Consider the following 25,992-nt stretch of genomic DNA (forward strand, 5'->3'; position numbering starts at 1 on the left):
CATCTAAGCAAGTGGGGTTGAGGGCTGATTCTTTGTTTTGTGTTAGGCTTTGGTACTCTAGAAGGGACAAAGTTTCTAGGCTAATCCAAAGACTGCTGCTAACCCATTCCCATATTGCACACCTCCCTGAAGGCCTGCCCTGAAGGGCAGCACAGATAGCATCCAGGCTGAGCAAAATGCTGTGTCATGGTGAAATGAAGCTGTAGAGAAGTGGCTGGTATAGGAGTAAATATGCTCTTTCTGCCTCGTATGTTAATACAGCTTCACAACTTGTCGCAGTGAACTTGAGAAAGATATTTTCATTCCAGAAAATGTTAGTCCTACATCTCAGTGTTTTATGGCAACATGGAGATATAACTCTCAGGGTATACCTGTAAGCTGTCAACATCAGAACACAACCTAAAATGTGACTAATAGGTGGAGAAGTTTTGAATTGTGCATATCAGTGTGAGCTACAAGAGCAGAATAAGTTTCACATGTCCAGGAAGGGTGTGCGTATGTTTTCTGTGTCCCGAGACATTCTGATCCTTGTACCAATAACACTCCTGCTTCCAGCTGTACAGTTCAGCCTTTTGAGGTGATCAGCTCAGGTAAAACTGAGCAGAATGTAGATCTGGCCTCTGCATGGCAGGTATGTTTTAAGGGAGGGCAGTAAGGAAGATTAGAAAACTTTCTTTACTTTTCCCATTTGTCTATTCTTTTCTCATTCTTTCCTTGTCAGAGAATGATAGATGCCTGTATATCAAACTGACACGCAGCTGGGTATAATCCTGACCTGAATGAAGGCTATAATTTGATTAAGGGATTCTAGCAGGTTCTGAAAGAACAATAGTGTTTTAAGAATGAACCTAGAGGATTTAATTCATGAATAGTGTAAGTGCCACATAATACAGTCTTCATAAACTCTTTCTACTGTAGCAGCTGGAACATCCCTCCATTTACTCATCCTACTGAATTCAGAGGGACTGAACAGACCTGAAAGAACTTGTGAAAGGGCAGCTAATGAAGTGAACCTTCAGGGAGGTTAGATTCAGCAAATGAAGACCTGCAGTGGTCTGACAGCTGCTGAGAAATCTGTGTGGAAAAGAAGCTGAAACTCCCACAAAACACAGAACTGATCTGAGATTAATTTCTCCACTCTCAGCTCAGATCCACGTTGCAAAACTAATAAATGACTGTCATTTGACAAAGTCCTTACACATGTGGGCTTGTATTAAACCACTTGAAACTCAGTAAAATTGTTTAAAGCCTATGGTGCTGCCAGCACAGATACAAAGCTTGAGGTGAAAAGCTGCAGGTCAGAATTGAAAAGATTTTTTTTTAATTGTACTTCCTCAGAAGCATTACAAAATTTTTCTTCTGTGTCCTGTGTGAGTGAATTAGTATCTGTGTGGGAATCAGCCATGTGGATCAGACCTAATTGCTCTTACCTCTAACAGATCAGGTTCGCTTGAACTATGGTTTACACATAGGTAGATCGGATGGCCTTGGGAGCCTCCGAGGGAAAGCTGGGTTCATATATTGTACGTCGTCTTTAATGTTCTGGGTAGAAGACATTGGACTTAATAAGCTAGTTAAAATAGCTGAGTACTTTTCTGTTCATCCAGTATCATGAAGGATGGACAGAAGAAAGATCTGTTTATTTCTGGTGAGAAATGATTAGGTTGCTGGGCTTAATGTGGGAGATGGACTTCACGTCTTTGGAGGCAGCCAAAACATCATAATAAATAAAAGTGTCTTCTGGACCTAGAGAGAAAGAAGACCCAATCCTCTGGTAGAAGGGGGGGAATCTCTTTTTCATTCCTGAGAGTCTACTTCAGGAGCACCCACGCACTGTTCCTTGTGTTGGAAACTTAATAACTTCACTTGAAAATCAGATCTTTTTGATGGCAGTGGAAATAACATGACTTTTAAACAGTAGAGGAGACTGTCATTGAAGTCGAGCCAGTTATGTGGGAGTCAGATGATTAAGGTAGATATGATGTAGGAGGGAAGAAATACTATCATTTGGAAAAAAATACTGTGTTTTGAACAGGTTTAATGTTCTCTTCCAGGAAATTTGGGTTGTTATTATTAAATGCATTACCAGCATTAGATGCAGGGCTTGATTCTCTCTTGATGTGCCTTCTCTGTAATTGCTTACATCCTTGCAAATTGCCTGCAAAATGAGTCTAAGTTACTGAATTGTACAGTTGAAGTGTAGGGGACTGTGTGGTCACTTTTTGAGAAGTAGAAACAAAGAGGCAGAGGGTAAGGTGACAGGGAATTTCTCCCTCATCTAGGTCACACCAGTGTCTGCCTGTTCGTCTGTCATGCAGCAGCCTGGAGATCTATTTTCTGATCTGGTCATAAGGTCTGTTTCATTCTTGTTGGCCCCACCTGAGTAGGGCTCAAGGCTGTGCACTGCTGTTCCTTTTTTTGGTGAGGAAAGTGCTGCTTCAGCAAGGATAACTTGTCCCTTCCAGGTTTATTGGGCTTATGTGGGAGTCTCGAACAGCCCAGCAGCCTTATAGAGGCTGTTGTGTTGGTGTGTACAAACAGCCCCTTAATTCATACCTTGGCACAAGGTATGTGCTCAGCACCTTGACATGCAGCAGTGCCCAAGGCTGATGCTGTAGCAGGTAGACAAGGGCAGTGAGATCAACCGGAGGGCAGAGGCAGCATTACTGGGCTGATGCTGGAAGGTCTGTTCTTGTTGTGAAGTGGGTTTCACCTCTGAAGCTTTAGGCCTTCAGCTCCTATCTTTGCTGCCCACTGAAGATGCCTTGCTTTTGGAGCATGGCTTCCTCACTTGCCCTGTTTCTGATTTCTCTTTGTGGAACCAGCCCAAGGTCAGATGAGGTCAAAAGGCTTGGATCTGAGCATTTCCATCCCACCCCCCCCTTATCTTATTCCAATGGGGAAGCAAAGAGCATCGTGCACAATTTGGGAGTTCAAATTTAGACCTTGAAGTATTCATATTGAAGCTTGAAGTATTGCTCATATTGTACCTTGTCTTTTCCTACTCAAAAGATCTTGCTTTTGATTACTCTAACCTGAGAAAGGGGGGAGGAAGCAGAAAAACTGTTCTGAAAACCTAATAAATTTAGCATGAGAGAGATTTAGTGTAATATCCTATGTTTTGGCTGCAAGAAAATTTCAGTGCAGTGTTTATGCAAATATATTAAGTCCTGATGATGATGTGGTTAGACCTAACTCAATGCAATAGGATTCTTTCTGTTGATTTCAGTGAATTCAGGGTGTTCTAGCACACACAGGCTACTGCTTCATCTTAGGGTTTCAGCATTTTAATATAAATAAGTGCCCTCTGGGTAGCAGCCCATTGCAGTACCATTCGAACTGCTGTATTTTACTACCAAAATGTTATTGTGCTGTAAACAAAACTTCTCCACAAAGAAATTTCCTTTTCTCCTCCTTAACAAACCTGTTCACTTTCAAACCAGTAGAAAATTAACCCAAAATATAATCGTGCTCTAAATACTATACTTTATGCCAGATTGTGAAAACCAGCTTTTTCCTTCCTCAGCACAATCACTGGTCTCTGAGTTTGCAGGAGAGGACCTATTTGACCCTGAACTATAGCCACTATGACAACCGACTGCTGTGTAACTAAGCTTCTGAGCCTGCAGAATATTCTGTGTTAGCAAGTGTGTTATTATTTGAATCAATTCCTCTACTTCTTTTCTAGCCTTTCTTCCCACATATGTAAATACCACATCCACAAAATCAGTTAGAGGACTCTATTACTCATTTAACCCTTTGCCTGGGACTTGAGTGACCATTTCTATTTGAGTGGCTCTGCCCAAACACTTTCCCTGGTATTTTCTATAATCTTATGAACTTGGTGTTTTTTTAGCAATCTGTGGTTAAAAATTCATAAAGAAAATTACGTTTCTTCCTCGGCAGGCTACAACTGTTTTCACTGCCCCTTTAGCATTAGACCTTCAGATGCATAGAATCATAGGTTGGAAAGGACCCACTGGATCATTAAGTCCAACCATTCCCATCAATCACTAAACCATGTCCCCTCCAGGGAAGGTGACTCAACCACCTCCTTGGGCAGCCTGTTCCAGTGCCCAGTGACACTTTCTGTGAAAAATTTTTTGCTGATGTCCAGCCTCAACCTTCCCTGGCGGAGCTTGAGGCCATTCCCTCTTGTCCTGTCCCCTGTCACCTGGGACAAGAGGCCAGCACCCTCCTCTCCACAACCTCCTTTCAGGTAGAGAGCAATGAGGTCTCCCCTTAGCCTCCTCTTCTCCAGGCTAAACAACCCCAGCTCTCTCAGCCGCTTCTCATAAGGCCTGTTCTCCAGCCCCTTCACCAGCTTCGTTGCCCTTCTCTGGACTCGCTCCAGAGCCTCAACATCCTTCTTGTGGTGAGGGGCCCAGAACTGAACACAGGATTCGAGGAGCGGTCTCACCAGTGCCGAGTACAGAGGGAGAATAACCTTCCTGGACCTGCTGGTCACACCGTTTCTGATACAAGCCAAGATGCCATTGGCCTTCTTGGCCACCTGGGCACACTGCTGGTTCATGTTCAGTTGTCTGTCAATCAACACCCCCAGGTCCTTTCATGACAATGAAAGTTCAAGATTTTAGTCTGGAGAACAGAAGGGTGCTACTCTAGTATAAATATTACTTTTACAAGATTTTCTAATCTGAGCTTACTGTAATTACGTGGCATATATGGAAAATACACTTGCTGCATATTAACACCACCTGCTTGTAACATCCTCTTTATATCAGCATGACTTCATCGTTTAGTTATAGTGTGATGCTACAGTGTTTCATGATAGAGACATCATAACACCTATTATGAATGCCAGTATGGATTTATGAGACAATGTGCATTTTTTTTTGCTTTCACAGCACCAATTGTACACTGAATGCTAATCTTCTGCCAGTATACCTGTTCCTGCTCAGTGCTGTTTTCTTCTCCTTTTGTTGAAACAACCTACAGGTATGTTATGTATTTTGTCCATTTAAATTATGTCCATCATCAAATTAAATATTAAATTCTTTTAAAATTCATTTTTTCCTTACGAAGTCCTGCATAGCTGGAATAGCAGAGAGAAGGCATCCAGTACTATATTGTGCTGTTTTTACCTGGACAGTGCTAGCTGAAGTGTACTGCTCTCCCAGTGGCTAGTGATAGCCCTGTGCTGGCCTTTTTTTGGGAAAGGAGGCTGAAGGGTGCTACCTAAAGGCAGACCCCAGCTGCCTCAGAACTGTCTGAACCTTCACGGGATCCAACAAGTGTGATACCTCCTGCATCCCTGCAGGACAATGCACATTTTTTTAATGTGCTCACATCCTTTCAGGTGCCTGGAGAAAAATGCAGTGTGCTGCTGAAGGTCTGGGCTGTAAGGAGGGAGAGCAGTGCCTGGCTGTGTGGCATAGGAGATATCCAGAAAAAAACTGGGTCTGTCACTCTCAGTGTCTGTCATTATCTGTTGAATAGACTTCTGAGATGCAAACCAGACCTAGAAATCTTGCCTCAGAGAGGATGACAATTTGAGCTTCTATTGTCCTGTTGGGGTTGCTGCATTCTGCCTTGTTCAGCTCCCCAAACTGCCTCCACTCAGCTTACAAAGGATGAACCTTTGCGTGACCATAGTGGGGTGAACAAACAGCCACCCTGTGAATTGTGTGTTTTAGCACCAATATGATGAACAATCTCTCTCCTGTTTCTATCACACAATCAAAGCAGTGGTTCATATTCAGTGCAAAGAGCATTGGATGCTTATACATTTGGGTTTTAGATGTTACTTTTTGCTCTGTCTTCATTTTTCCAAAGTTCAGGGGCTCTGAGGTAGTTTTGGCATAAAGAATTTCTGAGACAGCGTAAGAAAAACTCATACCAGAAGCTAGTTTAGCTGAGCAGATCTGTCACATCTTCAGGGATAGGTACCATGACTTAACTTTTTTTTTGTATTCTCATCCAGTTCTTTTACATATACATGCACACACACACACACACACACATATATATTCTTTACCCATACTAATTTATAAGATATAGTACTGCCATAATAAATTAAAGACATCACTCCTAACCTATAACTAAGTGACAATATTAAGTGCCATGAGCTATCTCTCCACTTTGTTGAATTCCTCTTACCAGTCTTCCTCAGTCACACAAATCCCTTTTCAGCTTGGTGCAAATCAGCATATAAGTTTTCACTTTTAGCTTGGCTGCTGATATTGAATCACTGGAGACATACACTACTGTTTTGGCCACCAAAAGATAAATGTGGTGATTTTATGTTCTCTCTGCATGGATTTCTATGTTACAGTGGAGCATTGCATAAAGCTGTAAATCAACACTAGATGAAGAACATGGAAATGGGAGACTCACAGCCCTAACCTATCATGCTCTGTCTGTTCTACAGTCCTCAGGTGGAAGACAGTGTATGAGTTCCTGGATGGAAATTACTATGATTTCTGTGCATTTTATTTTTCTTGCTCTGTAGGCATCAATAAAGCTTGCCTTCTGCCTTTTTAGTATCACAGGTTGAGCTGTTGGCTTCTCCAGAAAAGTACGTTGAAATATTAAGATTGTCTACCTATTGAGTCCTCCTAGAAGGAAGTGAGAGTATAAAAAAACAGATGAAGTTGTAAGCATGATGATGCAAGAACAGTGATGTCCAGACCTCGTATGATAAACAGGATTTCATCCTCAAGAAAACTCCTTGCTTCTGAAGGCAGAAGCACTTAATCTGGAAACCAATTCCAGCAGAACTCCTGGAGGTATTTAAATTTTTTTTTCTCTCAGTGTTCTTCTGGTCTAATTGATGTGGTATTGGCATAGTGTAATGAAGAGAGTTTTGAGGGATATCTGACTGTCATGAAGAGGATCTGCACTGAGATCTCTGTGTTTTTACAAGAGACTCTAGCTCTCTGCTCTAGTTCTGTTATTTTTTAAATGAAATCATTAGCACATATTTGTAATAGATCTGCTATACTTGGTCAAAGCTTGGCTCTTGTTTCCTTTCTTTGTAACAGATTATACACTAAATCACATATAACAGGTGGAAAGTACGGCAGGAGACAGTGAATTGAGTACATAGGAAAGAGAGATGGAATAAGGTGTATTTTCATGGGTGGAGCATTTTTGTATATAGCAGTGTTTGTATTTGCTGCTAACAATTTTTATGATGAAATATTCAAGGTTTATTGAGGTTGTCTTTGTGGAATGGCTTGTTCCATCGATATGCAGAAGGAACAGTGGCTGCAGAGAACAGAATGACTACAAGATTGCTGCAGCACAGTGTGCCAGAGGGAATCATACCCTGCCTGATGCTACCATTCTTCCCACAGGTATGGAGTCTCCACAAAGGTCATGAAGTCCCCTTTTAATAGACAAAAGTGTCAGTTATGGTACTTTATCTAGATTATAAACATTAATCCGCTTCTAATCTTCCATTTGCCTTTTAATTAGAGTCTTAATTGCTTCTTCTCTGAGGCCATTAGGGGGCTGACAGAAACTGCACAGCTCAATTTATTCCTTCAGAGTCCTAATTCAAAGGCTACCAGAGACTGAGGACCTACTCCACAGGTCTGGGAAAGCTTTGGATTAGACTCAAAGTTGCATGTGAAAAAATCGATACACATTGGTAGGGGGTGTTTCTGGATGGGAATTATATTGCTGATGGCTTTTGAATAGTTGAACAGTGTTTTATATCCCTTTGGAGGATAAAGGAAGGCAGATGTAGCAAGGTTAAGATTCATGTTTTGTGTCTTAAACCCTGGCTCTTGACTAATTTAGCAGGGTTTTAAAACCCTGTTGTAGTTGCATTAAGGCCCTGAGGGGAGAACCTTAAAGAGGAGTTTGAGCACAGTTATAGAATTAGCTGTTCTGGAGCACAGACAGGAAAGATTAACTCCCTGTTTCTGGATTATCTGTAAGTTGAAAAATGAGTACAGGGTCTATTTTGAAAGATTTTTTTTTTGGTCTTTTGAAAGGATCTAGACCTTTACTTCATTATTTTTTCACTACAGAAAGAAAAAACAAGGCAATTTAAATTGTAAAATTTGGGAGGGGAACAGATCTGTTGTTGTTCTTCAGAAGAAGTGTTGGTGGAGGGCAGTTGTGAAAGGTGGGCTTGTGCTTATTCTACACTAGCTGCTGTGATGCCTCCCTTGAGCTGATGTCAACCTCTCTGTCTTGGTGTCAGCTCCCCTTCCTGCCCTGTCCCTCACTGTAGATTGTGTGGGAAGTACTGTGAGTGACTGCTTTGCTGTGATCTTGACACGCAACTGTAATGGTACTTACAGCCTGAATTTCTAAAATTTAAAATCTGGAAAAACTCGCTGTAAGATGGACATGCAACATAAGACCAGATCAATCACTCATAAAGCACCAAACTTGATTAATCAGGTGCTGGCAAACTGGGAAATTGTATTGTGAAGCAGCTGCTGGTCTCTGTCTTCCCAAAAGAATGTGCCCTTTAGTTGTGCTAGAAGGATATTTTCCTCGGACCGGAAAGCTAAATCTCTTCCACATCTGTGTAAATGTGGCTACTGCCTTTGAAACAGTTTTTCTGGCCATACAAGAATCCTTGACTGACTCAAAACCTTTGGCTTTGGACTATTCTACTCTTTTCCATGGCATTGATCACGGCCGTATTGGCAGTTAGAAACTCACTGCTGCACTTACTGTATGAAAAAGTAGCTAATTTGTCATCTTCTCACTGTAAAAAGAAACTAATGGAGAAAGAATCTGGAAATTATTAAAAGGGAAAAGAGGGTTTCCCATCCTGGAGATCTAATTGTAATACACTAAAACTTCTTATGCAAGGGTGAAAAAACCTAAACTTAATGGCTGGGTAAAAAAGTGCCAGCACAATTTAATTGGACTGCCTGAGACATATCTTTTTTTTGTTATGGTTGTGCCTGGCAGCTCTCCTATAGTCAGATTGATTTTTCTCCTTTAGTGGTAAGCCCTTGTCTCTTAATTTCATATTAGTCTACGTCAGTCAGAAATACGGAATAAAAGTTGTCAGCCCTAAAGTGCTTTAGAGCTTCCCCTAAAGACAAATCTTAAATGTCTTGACTCTTGCTTGATACAAGACTACGGGTTGTGGCAATGATGGTGACTGTGGCAATGATGATGACAACAATGATGGTGATAATAACAACAAAGACATTTGAGCAATTGCTTGCATTTGGATTTTGTGTCGGCAGCTTGAATCATACAAAGCCTGTCCAATGGAGAGAGAAACAGGCAATCACAGAAGTGATTGATGTCCATCTCAAACTCCTTCATTGTGTATAGGGGTAGGAAAATGAAAAAGAGGGTTCCTGCAGTGAGCTGGAGAAAATTCAGGACAAGTAGGGAACCATGTTTGTGGAGACTTTTACTTATTTTACTCCAGTCTATTCAGTGTGGGCACAAATGTGCATTTCATGTGTGAACCTGAGCCCATTCATCTTCCTGGGAAGCCTGTACCTGAGGGCAAAGGTAGATAGTGGTGCTTGCCAGCCTCCTTCCTTATCTTGTCTTTTTCTTCTCTTATTCTCACTGTCAGTTTGGTGACATCAGGAACATGCTGGCCTCTTCCAGCTCCGTTTAGTAAGAGCTATGAATTCAATGACAAATCCCCGGGGCTTTGGCTCTCCTATTAGCCTTGTCCAGTGCTGTGAACTGTCCTGAAGCACAAGTCTCAGCTGCCCTGTTCCCTTTCCTTGCAAGGATAGTGGTTGGCATTGACCCTGACTTAACTGTACACCATTGTCCTCATCTGGTGCTCAGGGTGTGAGATCAACCCTTTATCAGTTCTGTCTGGGGAAGCTATCTGTACAGTTCATGTCTTTGTAAAATTTAACTGTTGTAAGTAGCCTGGGAACCTACAACCTCAAATCCTTTGAAGGACAGAAAATACCCTAGAGTTTGTGTTACCCTTTCCACTATTTATTTCAGAGAAATTATTGGTGTTACTCCAAATATTCTCTCTGAAATGGTTTTCTAAATAAAATTCTCTAATTCCTCAGAACTCTCAAATAGGTTTCTCATAATCATTGAAAAATCACTTCGGGTACTTTCTAATTTTTTGCTTTATATTAATATTTTTCACATTTTTCACATTTCTTTGAATCGAGTTTCTTTGTTGGCTAAGTTGTAAGAATGGAATATCTCAAATTCACCAAACCTATATTTATTAAAATCCTATATTTTAAACAAAAGTTTTTTTCCATTCCACAGAAATCCCAATAAATGAAAATTGTCAAACCCAGGAAAAAATAGAATTCTTGGAAAGCATTGTGACTCCTTTTAATCTGATTCTTTTGGGAACAGTGGGAACGAAGGAGAGAAAATGTGTGAGCAAGAGCCTTTTGTGCCTTTCACATTTGTTGTTACAGTGGCTGCCTCACCACTTTTGGAAGATCCTCCCTTTCCATCTCTTCTGCTAACGCAGTAGATTTGGAGAAGTGAGGAGTGCAGTACAATCATAAAAATGAGATGTGGGTTGTTTGGCAGTTATACAGGTTGTCACATGAGTAAACTTTTTTTTAAATCAAAATCAGATTTGTAATAATAAACCATAGCTGTTCAGCATCACTTACTGAGCACCCAGCATTACAAGACTTTTTAAATTAATCTGGCTCTTTTAAGCTGAGAGCATAACACATTGGAATATGGTAGTATATTCTCGGGTTGAAGCTCTGGATTGCTCTCCTCACTTAGTAAAATGAACCAGGCTAGCCTCCCTCCAGGTGTGCAGCACAAATCGATGCTGCTACAAGTTGCATGTGGGAGTGCTGAGAAATGTGTGGCTGCTCAGTATGAGCAGTCCATGCGCATACACTATAATCAGTGCCTAGGCTGCAGCTTGGCTACAAGCTCAGACTCACCAGCGTGGTGGTGTTTGCTCCTCTTCAGTGACACAAGTGAGCAGCTTTCTGAACCCTCTTTGACTGCAAAGATAAACTCTAGCTTGGTTTCTTTGTTATTGTCAGGGTGGGGAAAAACACACAGAGCACGCCAGTGAACTTGTGCTTGCATTTCCTTGAAATGCCGTTATTGAGAGCACTGAGACCACTAATTCTTTGGGATTTGTTTCTGCTCGAACCCCTTAAGGATTTTTTTATAGTGGCCTTGGGAATCCCAGAAGCTCTGCCATAATGGGAATTTTTAGTGCTGGCAGCGGCTTTCTAGAATAGAAAGCATATACATGCAAGTTCTCTGTCTTTTCCATGTACTTTGTGTAGCCAGTGAGGTTAATTGCAGTCCATAGCCTTGTTCTTTTTAATCTGTCAAATGCTGAGTTTGAATTTCTGGTATACTGAACAGCTTTGCTTCCTTGTTCTTCAATTGTTTAGGTCACTTTTGACTTTACAGTTACTGTTCTGTTCAGTTTTGTGAATAATCTATTTGCTTACATTCTTTAGAAATCAATGTAAATATTTATGATTTAAGAGAGCCATTACTGTTATCAGGGAGTGTAATGTAACATGTTTACCCCTCATTACAATTCAGTGAGACAGAACGTAAGGAAACACTATACAGCTGGAAGTAAATAAGCACCAAGTGGAGAAGTGGAAAGATCTTCTAGAAATATCTGTGAGAACAGAGTTTGCCAAAAATATTTGCCACAGTTCTGAACTGCAGGCTAGTTAAGTATGCTTCGTATTTGGAGATCAAACATGAGTAAACAAGGTAATCAACATGAAAGAATCAGTTCATTTCAGCAAAAATTCCAAGGGAAGACGCTGCCCTGACACAAGTCAGTGTGTCTGTGATTTTATTGCAGGTGCTCAGCAGCCTTTATCTCCAAGCTGGTAACAATCTCAGATGATCCAAAGCTAAAATGTAAAATTAAAAATGATGGCCATATTTTTCGTTTTGCAAATCATCTGTTTTAGTGCTGACCCTTCCTTTACACTATTCCAAGAGCAAGCAGACAAACTGAGCATGCTCAGGTTGATAGTTGTCTTGAAAAGTGCTCAGAAATGTAAAAGGCAATTCACTGTCCTGAAGCACTTCTCAGGAGGGCTCGGAAATCATGTCTCCACTTTGTAAGCAGGTGAAAAATGTTCAGTGAGCTAATTCTGCCTGGGGAATCCTTTGACCTGGATAATGCTGCTGTGCCTTTTGCAGAGAACCATCCCTTTGGTTTTGCAAAATGGAGATCTCTGTGATGGAGACTTTGTCAGCACAGGGGACACAAGCACTTCTCAGTGCAGCTCAGCCTCTACTTTCTTGGTTCCTCCCATAATACACAGTCATTCTTATGTGTGTGAGCTGTGTCTGGAGATCCAAAGATTCATCAGTATCACCTTTGCAGGTGCCTGGCTTTTGTGCTAAAACTGCTGGATAACAGTTTCTTGAAGATACGCTGGAGGCAGTGGTGTTTGTTAAGTGTCTGGCACTGCAAGGATTTAGGGGGAGTTTGCTGGTCATGGCTCGCAAGGTGCGGGCTGGTCAAAGAGGAGGGTGTCAGGACATCTTCCTGCTGCCCCCCTTTGCCAGGGCAACAGCAGCAGGGCCAGTGTTAAAGCACAGCTTTGTGATCCCGTCATGGCTCTGGCTGTGGAGATCATGAGCCCTGCAAGGCATGTGTAGGCTCATGAGTGAGAAGGAGTGGTGGGCAAAGACAAAATTTTTGGCATCTTTCTCTGCTTGCCACTGTGCTAGGGAAGGAGCAATGTTGACAGCAGAGGTCTGTGGGAAAGAACCAGACACTGCCCTTTCTCTGTGCCCAGTGAAACCTAATATGTTTTGCAAGGGCATAATGTGTAAAATGAAGCTCTTTTTCTACAAGTTTGATTTGTGTTCAGAAGAGAATATTTTTTTAAGGGATGAACTACAGGTGGAGTCTGAGAATTTTATCTGAAAGTTTAGGGGTGAGGGAGCAGCTGTATCTGTAAAGAGCTAAGCAACTAATTGGTGAGAAAGGTACAAAAGATGGACAACGGGCTATTAGCAAACATTCAGTAATATGTTTGTATAGTACAGCACTGTTCAGAGAATAAAGTCATTAGACAAAATGTGTCATCCTTTCTCCCTGTCTTCCATGACAGTGATATACATGATTTTACCAAAATTTTGGTTGAATACATAGCCAGCATAGCTAGCCAGCGTAGTTCTCATGAACTTTGCTCCCTGACTTCCTGCCATTTTGCATGTTATTTTGACTATTGTGAAATTATAATTGCCTCATTTAAAACTTATAGCCTCCTTCACCAAATAGACTAATCTTTTTCACCTGTAGAGAAAGCTGCCTGAAAGAAATATCATAGTGAAATTGGAGTGCCTTTCTTTGCTGGAATTCAGCTCACGACTGTGGTTACTTGTGCTAAGATCCTTAATTTTCTGTGTTAGAATTAGTAACAATGAAGCTTTTTGTTGAAATTAACAGAATGAAAATGTGAGCAAGGAATATCAAGTGAAAGGGATTGCTGCCAAACACTAAGGAAATGGGATATATGAGAAGTTTAACCTAGATGTCAAAGTCTAGTACCTGGTATCAAGAGATGTTAAAAATCTTTAAACAGAAAGAAAGAAAAACTAAAAACTGGAGAGCCGTTGTATTCTGACCATTCCTGAAATGATGGTGTTCCACCTTAAAGAGGAAGCCATTTATTCTTAATCCTGCTTAAACTGTGTTTTAGTCAATATACTTGGTCACATCCAGGAGCACAACAATCAAATCTACTTTCACAAATTGCCTTGCAGAAACACTTGTGTGAGAGGAATCCTAGTTCTTTTCTTCCTTTCATTTACATCCCTTTAAAAAGCAGTCTGAGAGCATAAACATCTCTTTGAAGAGCAGTAAAAATTGTTGTGAAAAACTGTAACCCGAGTAATGCATATTTGGAGGAAGCAAAGTCTGCTGAGATGTTTTGAAAGGTTGGAACTCCTAACATATATATCAAAGGGAGACATTTGTTGGGATTGGGCAGAGATAAGGGGTAAATATGGCAATTCACCTGGGAGAAATAAAAAAAGACAAAAAATCAGTCAGTCAATAGGGCTGTAGTGAAAAGTGGGAACAGCTCTATACAATGTTTGCCTGGTTGATAGCATCATTTGCTAACCATAAATAACCACCAATGTGAACATTTGGGGTTTTTTTCACACATATTTTCCTCTGCTGGCAAGAGTGTTTGTTTACGTATCCATAAACCATTCTGCAAATACTGGTCTCAAGCTGCCCTTATACTAGAACTATCAATGCACACTATTACAAGTTTATTTGTAAAATTATCCATATGAGCCTAAAGTTATATGTCTAGCTTTGTTGCTTATTTTCTGACAGTTATAAATATGTAGATAATTTTCTTTCCTCGGTACTGCTTCAATTATCTTGTTTTTATTTTTAGGCAGAGGGAATTGCCAGAGTGTCATCTAGTGCACCCTGCTGGCCAGTACTTCACAAAGTCTGAGGGTCTTGCTGGCTTAAGTAGTTTGAAATCCTTCATATTCCTTTCCTGTGATAGGAAATGTTGTTTTCTGTAAATTAATGCAGATTTAGAGGAGGGCTTTGAACCAGGCTGCTTATGATTCAGGAACTGCATTATCAATAAGGCTGTTGGCTATTCAGGATACTACTCTCTCTCCTTTTTCTGTACATCCCTCTCCCTGAGTTTCTTAGTTTCTTTCTCTCTCTCTCTCTCAGTTTCTTTAGCTATTGTAACATACCTCACCTTCCCACTTCACCCCTCAATTTTAAAAGACTTTCCTTTTCTTGATCTTGGTTTATTTCCTGTATCAGAATTATACATTTGGAAGTCTTGCATAATTTTTTAAGATGACTAGTTTGCTTATGATGATAAGACCTCCCTTAAAACAGATTTCATTAGGTGAAAAAGCCTTAAAAATCTCAACCCTATTGTTAGGAAGAGACTATTAAGTTATCATAAAAAAATCTTAATTGTGGATGTTGCTTTAGTTTTTACAGAGTTAGTATCAATCTTTGCATCTTGCTTGCTGTTAGCATAGTGAGAAATGGAATGGGGTCTGCAAAGAGTGGAAATAACAGATATGTCCTTCAGATGTGGTGCTGAGTTGTTGGACTTTTGCCCCCTGTTTCTGAAAGCTCGCTGGCTGCTTCATGGCAGCATAACATACTCCTTAGGGTTGTGCAGAGCTGACCCATGAGGAACAACAGCATGAGCCTCCAGAACAAGAAGTGTGAGGTGCTGCATCTTCAGCTGAGCCATCAATCCTCTGTGGTGGGGGCTGCAATATTATGTCAGCTGTGAGCACTATAGAAGAAGACTGCGAACACTCACCCATGACTGGGTTTTTTTGACACTTGTGCATCAGTATCAGGAAAACCATAGAAGTAAGTCTTAGCAAGAGATTTATCCTTTGAACCCAAATGGCTGGTTTTGAATGTCATTGTAAATAAATAAGGAAAATTGCATACTGGAAGGATCCATAACAAACTTTTCAAAAAAACAGTCTTGCTTTGAGTTTTTACTGATGCTGTATGAAGTAGTGAGATTAACTTCAATCTTGTTGAAAGTGTCTTGTTGAAAATTCTGCCCTCAAAGTAATCTTCATGGTAGAATAAATTTGAATAGTCAAGGTGTAGTCATACTTCCTAGGCTGTAAAATGTATAAAATAATATCATTTGCTCAGTAAATCTTCAAATGGAATAATAACAATAATTAATAAAAATAATAGCAGATGTTTATACTGAGCCCTTTCCACTGTGTTTCTTCTCACTAAAGGTACAAATGTTGTCAGAGAGGGGAAGCTCTGAAAAGAGAGAAAGAATTTTTTTCACTGGTCAAACTTGGGTTTATAGCTGAGGTCATAGCTTCTTAGCATCAACTTTAATGTTTTGCATCCCATGACTGACCAATGTTGGTAGGTATGATGGGTAGTTCATTTCTGTCTCTACAAAGCTGGGGATTGCTGCTATAAGCAACTTCTTTTGCTGCTCTAAATTTTCTTTCAGTGTTTGCTGGGATGCAACTGGAAAATATTTGTAAACTAAAAATGGGAAAAAGTGTAGTTTAGGTAGAAAGTTAGCCTGGTTGCACCTTTAACAACAATAACCCAATACATGTGGGCAAAGCACAGAACAAGTGACTGCTTCTGTACGAATGTGTTTTAGAAATTGTGCTGGTAATTACAACATTAATCTTTCTGATGACACAGTGAAGTGTCATTATTCAATACCTCACATCTCATGCAGGTGCATGCTAGAGAGCCAACCCAAACAAAACAAAATAGAGCAGCTTAAAATGATGAAGGTAGATACCTAGGCAGTGCCAGGGTAACACCTGAATTCTGGATGGCTTCAACTGTTTTCCAAACCACTGCATCCAGTCTCTTTGTTAATATGGACTCTTCCAGCACTTTAACTTAGACTTTGCCAGTCCGAGCAGCCTGAGAGGTAGCCCCCTTTGTTGAAGGCTGATAATGGCTGGGTGGAAGGTGCGATCAGTATCAAAGCAGCAAAGCAGAGCCTAGAGAGCTGTGTGAGCGTGCAGAGGTGAGGATGAGGTAGGGGAGGGAAGGTTAGACAATGAAGAGTGACAAGGCTTAGGACAACAAACTACATTTGATGCACTGCAGAAGTATACTGTCTTTAGATCTTACGGGTATTATTGGTGAGATTTTTTTTATACTTCTACTACTTGCCAATAATTTTTCTGGAAAACATGCTGTTCAGTAAACTTGAAAATATCCACCACTCTTTGAGATGTCACATTCATTTAGTTGCAATTCAGAAATTTTGAAATGGTTTCAGCTAACAAACAGCAATTTCCTCATTGTCTCACCCAAAGGTGATGCAGATGTTTGAAACCTCTGTGCCTACTATATGTATCAGAAACACCAAACATTTCATCTTGATTTCTTTTCAGTACCACCTACTTCCTGGAAAATCTGGAAGGCTTGCATTTACCACTTCAAATTCTCTGCCAAGTTCCTTTCAAAATTTTTTTGCTCCATTTTTGTCTCACACATTTATTACATGGTGACAAATGCAGTTTTCTTCTGGCACCACATAATAGATGTGTGAAACACACACACACACACACACACACACACACACACACACGTTCTAGTAAGAGACTGCTCTTTATTTCCTGGCTCCAGTTGCAAAACATGAGTCAGGGTTAGAAAGGTTGTATCTCTGTTAGAGATATGTAATCCACATCCTCAAACTTTCCTAGGTTTGCTACAGTCATGGAGTAAACCAGCAAATTCAGTTCTTCTGTTTCTATACTCAGTGTTTCCTCTTCCACAAGCATATCTTTTCTTCATTTTCTAATCACCATTCTCTTGTATTTATTATATTCACTCACTTCAGAGACTGATGCTGTCATTAACAGGAAAAAAATACCTCCAGTTACTAAAACAATTATACCAGAACCCTGACTGCAGGAGGTACAACAGTTTTAGAGAAAGCATCCTCCTACTGTTCTGGCACTAATGCAAAGAAGAACATTACTAGTCTGTTCGCTGTGAATCCTGGGCACTATTTTTTCTGTGTCAAGTGATATCTGATGTTCTGCTGTATAATTGTAGGTAATGACCAAACGTCCCAGCGAGTCTCTGGCGATGTAACATACTTGATTTATATATATCAGCATTAAGTGTTCTGTACACTTCTGCGGTGTGTAGGGGGCCTCGGTAAAATACAAAATTAGATGGATCTTTTGTGAACTAAAGTGGAACAAGCCCCATGTTACAACTTAAAAAAACCCCAAGCACACAAGCAAGCGAAAAGAGAAAACTGAACAAATTATCACTTCCTATTGGATCCAAATAGACTAGGAATTTCATGTGGCAGGCAGTTATTCTGCAGTTACCCATGGGTGATTAGAAGTAGCAGGAACTATGGTGCTTCCACGTTAATCATAAACAGAGTTTTCTATTGAATAACTTTTTTTCTAAATAATTTTATCCACAAGGTCCTAGTGGTTGAGTTGCTTCTTCAATAGAACGACACATAACTTGGTGACATGCTGTGAAAAATTTAGAAAATGAGAAATGCTATCCCATTTTTCAAACAGAGCAGAAACAACACTAATTCCACTAGGCAAGATGGAACAGACAATTAAACTGGGCATGCTTTTAATTTTGAAGCTAACCAGATAACTGATGACTTTTTCAAATTCAACGACTATTGAAATGATTCCTTCAAAGTGTAGCAAACCCACTGGTTTTCCTTTCTAATATTAAAGCGTTTACCTTATACAAAGTATAAGAAATGTTACCTGTTGCCTCCACCATTCCTTCTAGGATTACAACAATTTCTAGCTCCTCTTTGGGCAACTGGGCTTTGGAAATCTCCCAGAAAGGACTCTGTTGGTTAATTTCATGGCTGATGATCAGTGGTGAAACCAAAAAGAGACGATCATCCCCTGTGTAATAACCTACGTTGATATCTGTCTGGTTGAGTGGTATAAATTCCCCCTCCTTTGTCTGTTTGGATTTGATCAACTTGGCTCGTATTGATGCCTCTACAATGTGTGAGTTTCTAAGGTCTCCTACTCGGAACATCAGACACAGCTTTCCATCCCGCATGGAAATTACTGCGTTTGTAGAAAAAACCAAGGTTTCGGCCCTCTTCTTGGGTTGGGATATTTTCACAAACATGCAGCCAACCATGAAAGCATTGACGATAGAACCTAAAACAGACTGCACTAAAAGCAGAATAATTCCCTCGGGACACTTGTCCGTGATGACCCGGTAACCATACCCAATGGTGGTTTCTGTCTCGATTGAGAATAAAAATGCTGAGACAAACCCATTGAGGTTGCTGACACATGGGGTCCATGTGCTGTCCCCTATATGATCCATGTCTCCTCGCATGTAGGCAATTAGCCACCATATCATTCCAAAGAAGAGCCAGGTCACAGTGTAAACCATGACAAAAATCAACAGGTTGAACCTCCACTTGAGATCGACTAAGGTAGTGAAGATGTCAGTCAAGTAACGGTAAGTCTCTCTGACATTTCCATGGTGGACGTTGCATTTCCCATCTTTCCTAACATATCTCTGGATTTTTCTTTTGGCACATTCTTTGTTTATGTTTTTTGGCAGATCCTCTCTAGCTTGTTTAGGCAACTTTGGCTGATGAATTGTGACAGGGCTCTCTATGTCCTGCTCCATTGAGTCTTCTTCCAGTACGTTAGCTGCCATTAAAAACAAACAAACAAGAAAAAGGCAAGCATTATTTTTCTTATTATCTCTCTAAGTCAACACACAACTTCTTCCTGTATTAATGGCACAAAATTGCTGCTAATCAATAAAATATCATGCTTGTTCTTTGCTCACCTATTAGACACACAACACAAAAATCAAATAGTGCCAAGCATTCTCAATTTATTGCTAAATAGAAATACTTTGAAGAAAACTCTTGTTTCATATCTATCAGATCATCCTAGCTACACCCGTATTTAAGTTCTATAAGACATGTTTAAGAAGATCTTTCTTCCCCCCACCCTCCCTTTAGAGTTTCATAAATGAGATTTCTTATGCACCTAAAAAGATCTTCTGGGAGATAGTAGATATAAATGAGGAAATGGATTTGCTTGGGGCTTTCAGTCATCAAGATGAGCAGAGAAAACGAGCAATTGTTGAGCTATTTTTTCTATCAATTGCCTTGCTATGGGGAGAGTATTAAATAAGTATAAGGAATTAAAAAAACCCAACAGTTTTTAGAAAGAACCAGTCCTACTCTTATTGAAGGAAAGGTAGGCTACAGTGCAATATGTATTAAGAGCAATTCAAGCACATTTCCATAGAAAATCAATGTCTGACTGATACTGAGACAGGGAATTGTATATGTTTCTCCCAGTAGTGTAAAACATGCAGCACTTCAGAACATGGTTTCATTTAAATTCAGTATGCCTGTGGCCTTCAATTCAAGTGTGTCTTTTTCTGTAATGTTATGGGCCTACAAAACATCCTCCATAAGTGTTGCATAAGAATTTGAAAAACAGAGATGACAGTAACTGCCTTTTTTCCTTTTTTTTTGGTTTCCCAGCCTCTTGAGATAAATGGCTTCATTATGCTTATGTGCAAGACAAAAAAAGGTTTACTGGGGAGAAGAGTGGTTTAATTGAATGTGTTTTACATAAAGCTGAGGACACAGTAACTGTTGTCTTTTACTGGAATTCCTTCTGCACTGTGGGGCCTGTTCCTGTAGGAATTATGAGGTTTTGAACTCCTAATTTTCTACCTTCTGATGAACTGCTATCATTTGACTTATGATTTGGCTCTGACTAGATGCTTGTATCTGAATAAAGAGCACTGGTGTGACATTGTACCGTCGATTTAAGGAGATGCTCTTCCTGAACAGTCAGGTTCATGTTAACCTGCATGTTGTTGATACGCTCTGCAATGGCCACAGTTTACACTAATGCTTTCTGGTAATCACTGCACAGGCCCAGGAGTGGGCTGTCCAGTCCTGCTGCAGTGGTGACCTTCAGTCTGAGAGCTGGAATCAAGCAGCATGGGTCACAAAGCACTTCATTTCTCTGAGCTCTGGTTGCCTTCGAGTACCTTGCTCCCAGCTGGGAAATGAGGGCATAAACCCATCAAAGCTCCTGCTTGACACAGGAGCTCTGGCAGCCCATGGGCTTGAATCTCTCCACCTGGCAGTGGCCTGGGCAGTAGAAACAAACCCTTTTGCGTAGAGAAGCTAACAGGGAAGCCTGGGCTCTCGTCCAGAGACAGAGTTGCACGAGGTTCTGCTCCTGGTGGGTCAGTATGGTGTGAAGTGCATTTTAGTCTCTCACTCTTAGAAACATGGTGCATAGCAGATCATCTGTGGAGTTTCACATCACCTGTATCTTTTCCAAGATGTGCAGACTCATTCCTGTGGAGAAAGATCATTGACCCTTGTAAAGTTTTAGGGGTGACTGAAATACCCAGGAAAAAAATGGGTAGCCTGCTCCATTGCCAGCCAAGCCTCTATTCAGCCCTATAGCTTTTTCTGTGTTAAAAGGAAATCTCAAAGGGCTGACGGTAACATGGATACCTGACAGCAATTCTGTGTTTTAAGACTGTCTATTCCATCCTGTGTCACTTTTTCAGTTTGCTGCTGTGTCTAAAGAGAGCATTATTCAGGCTGATGGTAGTGGCAGCACTGGAAGTTGTGTTCCAAGGCAGTAAGTTCTGAATGAACTTACCCCAGTTGGTGACAGTGTGCCTACTTGAATTATCACTAATACTATATAATGTATGACGAAATAAACACAATAAAAAGGCAGCACAGGAACCTTGTGAGGCAGACTTAAGCTAAAGCCAGAAAATTTGAAGTTAAGGCTTCACACTTCATGCTTAACTCCCTATTGTGCCTAAGGAAATTTCAGTCCACAGGAGCTATCACATCACGGCAGTGATAGACCCCTCAAATACTTATGAACAGCCTATGAAGGTTCTGGCTTTTGAGGCTGTAATGGACTATGTGTTAGACTAGTAATGCTGGTTTAATGTGGTTCATTATCTTTTAGGGATTATGAATATTTTGCTTTCCCCTTCCATTTGAGCCTGATATGAACACAGAGACAGGATGCAGGTGTTCCCTGTTGCCTTTGAGAACATCCCTTACTTCTGATCTTGCTATTAAAGGCAATCATATGCCAGACTTTGCTGCCTGAGCATCTCTTATCAGAAACAGCGAAGTGAACTTAATACTGTAATGGAACTGGGAGCAGACACAGGTTCTGATTTTATTAGTGGCATCAGGAGAAATCTGAAGGCACCTCTCCAGCTAGGGATACCTACCAGTCATATGCAGCACCCATCCTGCTTTGCATTTGGTGTTTATTTCCTATAGAAGTACTGGCTAGCAATGAAGCACCTTTTATTCATACAACAAATTTTAGTAATGCTTTCAAAATGCTTTGTGTTAATTAATCCCTTGTGCATTGTAACCAGCCTTTCCTGTCTTTTACGGTACACGAGCTGACCCATAAATAGGGGTAAAGGCCACTTTTTCTCAAGTAGTCACAGGTTTCGTGTTGGGAGCAAGGTATCTGCTATGCTCCCCAGCATATAGTGGTGGGCTGTGAGTGGGCTTCAGAGACCTGCCCTTTCCAATATGGGAGAGTTTTCCTGAACCTTGAGAGATCATACGAAAGCTGACTTCCGTCTGGATGTGTAAGAGAGCAGATTTGGACAACCAAACCCAGTGACTGCATTTAATCTGTCTCTCTCAGTATAGCATCTCGTTAACACTCTTGTGGACATTTTAGTGTCCCTGGGGTATTGGGCCATTTTCTAAGCTCTTTAGGCTCTTTCCACTGCTGTAATTTCTCAGCTCTTAGGTAGGCATTGAGAGGAAAAATTAAGGTCAAGTTTTTAGACTTTTTCTCTTTAAGCAAGATGCCCTTTTACTCTTTCCCTCACCCAAATTCTCCTATTGTGAAAACCAATGAATACCTGTATGGGGAAGTTTCTGGATCAGAATCACAGCCTGTCATCCCCTCCTGCTCTGAGTTCTCACTCCAGAGGGAACCCTGGGAGCAGCAATTCCTGAAATAAGCGATCCAAGGACTGTGCATCTGTGTGTTTCCATGGAAATGCTTGATGAATAAGTTTTAAACACATGGCAGGATCCCTGTTCACTACTAAGGCCAAGGAACAGCCATATATTGTCAGCGCCCGTGCCACAAAACACTTTGACTAATTATATTTTTACTTGATATCAACCCAATTAGTTTATACTGTTTATTTCATTTTAATTTTATGGTTACATAATGGCTCTCATGGTTCCAAGAACAAGGGAGCGAGCAGCAGCTATCTTGCTTGAGAGCTATTTTTGCTCTCTCCGCTTTTCTTCATGACAAAAATATATACATATTATTAATCTGCACTGCAAAATAATATAAAAAAAGGTATTTCTGAATGCTCCCCCTCTCCCAGTAAACATTATGTTTGTTTGAACGCAACTGTCAGGTGGCCATACCATGCCAATTTAGGCCAATTCAGTGTATTCTGTTTGACGCATTTGTTTCAGTGAGTCTCTTAGGCAAACGCATGCACAATGTATGAGATTTCCGTGACTTGTTTCATTTTCCAGTAGATGATAAAGAGTTCTCCTAAATAAGTCCCCGAATAGTTCACTTGTGTTCCATCATAGCAGTATGTACTGCCTATGGCTCTATTATCAAATTAAATGTACCCAGGCTATTCTTTAGCATGGAGGCTAAATGGAGTGGTACAGCCAACACTTGTATTATCACACTCCAGTTGTTTTCAAAGCAGAGTAGTCTCATACAATCTGCTTATCAGGAATAGTCCGTGTCCCATGCTAACACCTGAAATGTAGCCAGGAATTGTGTGTACTCTATTCTGCACTGGTCAAAACCATGCCAGGGGCTTTTCTGGGAATTTTACCATATAATTGAATGCCAGTACTCAGGAACATTTTATTTTCTAGTAAAGATGCAACCAGAGCTGCTGCCCTAGTCTTGTATATTCCAGAACAGCACTGGAAAGGCATAATCCAGAATTTCCAAGCGCATATTTTATTTAGAGTCTGTAGAACAACATGAATCCAGTGTAAACAACAAACTATGAGCTATATAGGAGATACTCTCACTATCTTTGCAGCTGTGAATGTTAACATATTACTATAATCCCTGAGAAACCATCTTATCATTAGCAATGTGATTTTTTTTGTACTTTGGTAGAGCTTCAGAGATCTTGTCATGGTATTATACAAACACAAAGCAAAAAGAGCTATGGAAAAGGCATGATTGTCTAACTTAAATACTCATAACCTGTTTCAGAGTTACAGGAGGGCCTGCAAAATAATTAGGAGTTCCAACAGAGAATATTACAAATTATAACTGACCTTTTTGTAACAGAATCTAATATAGAGAGTTCAGTGAATATTTCTCTGTAATTTAGTAGACTAATTTTATCTCTTGTAAGACAGTTGTGAAGAGTTTGTATGCTAATTCATTGAAAATTCTCTAATTTCTAAGAATAATTTATAATCTACAAATTGCTCTCATGGGCTTTATTGCACATAAACAAATGCCAAGCAGATATAATTTTAACTGTGATTTCTGTCTGTATGCAGGTCATTCCCCATTTTTCCTGATAGGATAAGGGCAATTTTTAAGTTATGTGACTGTTTCCATGTGCAAGGTCCAAGCTTAACTTTTATGAACAGTCTTCAGTATTCACCTCCCATTTGCTGTGATCACAAGCCTTCCTGACACTGAACTTATCTATGTAATATTTGGAAGTACTAGGTGACTATTTCTGTTCCCTGCTGCCTCTGTGAGATTATTAGGCTTTGACATTGGGAAAAGGCAGTGTAGCACTGCACGGCACTAAACAATTTCTGCAATGTTCAATACTCTCCTCTAAGACTGGGTCTTTCTGTTTCTTTTCTTGCTTGTAATGTAAGGAAAAGTCAGAGAGAGGAAGCAGACGGGGAACATTTGAAATGCTTTGCCTGATCTCTGACTGGCTTTAGTTACTGTTTCAGAGCTTTGTAAAATCTTGTGTCTGATGAGCACTGAGGGCACAGGAACAGATATTTTCAGAACAGAAAGGGATTTGCCTCTTTGATGAACTCAGCCTATATCACTCTCACTGAGACCAGGTTATCTGTACTGCAAGACACTGTGTATTACCACTAGATACGAGGAGAAAGAGTCTTGTTTACAGAAAAAAAAATTGATCCTTTTATGATCAGTCATTATCACAAAATGCAGATTTTCTTCTGAAAAAGAAAGGAATTAGTATCTGGTCCTGCTCCGTGGAAATCAATGCAAGATTGTCTATTCACTCTTCTGGGAACATTGTCTAGTCCTCATTTTGAAATGTTGAATGTTCAATAAACACTGACTTTGCAAATTTCTTCAAGAACCAAATTGCTTATTTGCACCCATAGAATCATAAATATAATTTCAGGGAGAGCATGTGTGTGATTTATATTTATTTCAGCAGCAGCTTTCACTAGAAAAGAAATGCAAATTGAAGTATATCTATGATTAGAAAAGAGTCTGTAAGTATGATACCTTCTTTTTTCACATTACCTGCTTCATCATTGCTTTCTAATTCAACTTGATAAAAATAATATTCTAATATTTTAATTTCCTTTAAGCCTGTACAGCTGCAAAAACCCCATCTGACTAACACTTTGCCTCTATGCAGTACAAACATTTCTATTCGCTTCTGATTCTTGGCCCTTTTATTATGGAGGACAGAAAATGAAGCTGGTATGTGAATTTGAAAAAAACCCATAACTCCATTTTTGGTAGTCTTTTGACCTTGTAGTTTTGATCTTGTGATTTTGTTACAGAATTTACCACAGATCCAGAATGATGCTTTTACATCTGCTTTGCAAAATGTGTCTTCATTTGAAGCACAGGGAAGGCAAACATCCTCAGCTTTGTTATGTATGTGGGGCAGTATAAAAAGACTACATATTCTGAACCTGCAAAGACGTGTGGAGACAGTTGATTATCAGTCTTCTGCTGAGAATCCCAAATTGGATTATGAAACTTGTTTACTACCTGAAGTCTGAGTGCTTGGAGTCAGTGTTAATGCAGAGCCATCTCTAGTGCAAATGTCTGGCATCAAAATTAGATTTCTGCAGTAGGGAGAGTTTCCTGTTACATATCATATGGATTTGATGGACCACTTGGTGGATAAGGAATTGGGTCGATGGTTGTACTTAAAGAGTTGTGGTCAATGGCTCAATGTCCAAGTTGAGACTGGTTTTGTGTAGTGTTCTGCAGGGCTTAGTATTGGGACTGGTGTTGTTAAACATCTTTGTCAGAGACAAGGACAATGGGATTGAGTGCATCCTCAGCAAGTTTGTCAACACCACCAATCTGTGTTGTGCAGTTGTGGTGCTGGAGGGAAGGGATGCCATCCAGAGAGACCCTGACGGGCTTGAGAAGTGGGCCTGTGCAAACCTGATGAAGTTCAACAAGGCTAAGTGCAAGGTCCTGCAACTGGGTTGGGGCAATCCCAAGCACAAATGCTGGCTGGGCAGAGAATGTATTGAGAGAGGCCCTGAAGAGAAGGACTCGGGGGTGCTGGTGGAT

General features: G+C 40.3%; 1 protein-coding gene across 3 annotated transcripts in view; it reads right to left on the minus strand.

The window, feature by feature from the left end:
• Positions 1–25,992, minus strand: part of KCNJ6 (potassium inwardly rectifying channel subfamily J member 6) — a 163,626-nt gene that overhangs the window by 24,661 nt on the left and 112,973 nt on the right. For all 3 annotated transcript variants that reach the window (XM_069871404.1, XM_069871393.1, XM_069871413.1), the window contains one exon: positions 18,184–19,104. In XM_069871404.1, the coding sequence (XP_069727505.1) occupies positions 18,184–19,081 (898 nt within the window). In that variant the 5' untranslated portion in view covers positions 19,082–19,104. The remainder of the gene's footprint in view (positions 1–18,183; positions 19,105–25,992) is intronic.

This window comes from Phaenicophaeus curvirostris, chromosome 1 (assembly GCF_032191515.1).
Source record: "Phaenicophaeus curvirostris isolate KB17595 chromosome 1, BPBGC_Pcur_1.0, whole genome shotgun sequence".
Classification (NCBI taxonomy): Eukaryota; Metazoa; Chordata; class Aves; order Cuculiformes; family Cuculidae; genus Phaenicophaeus; species Phaenicophaeus curvirostris.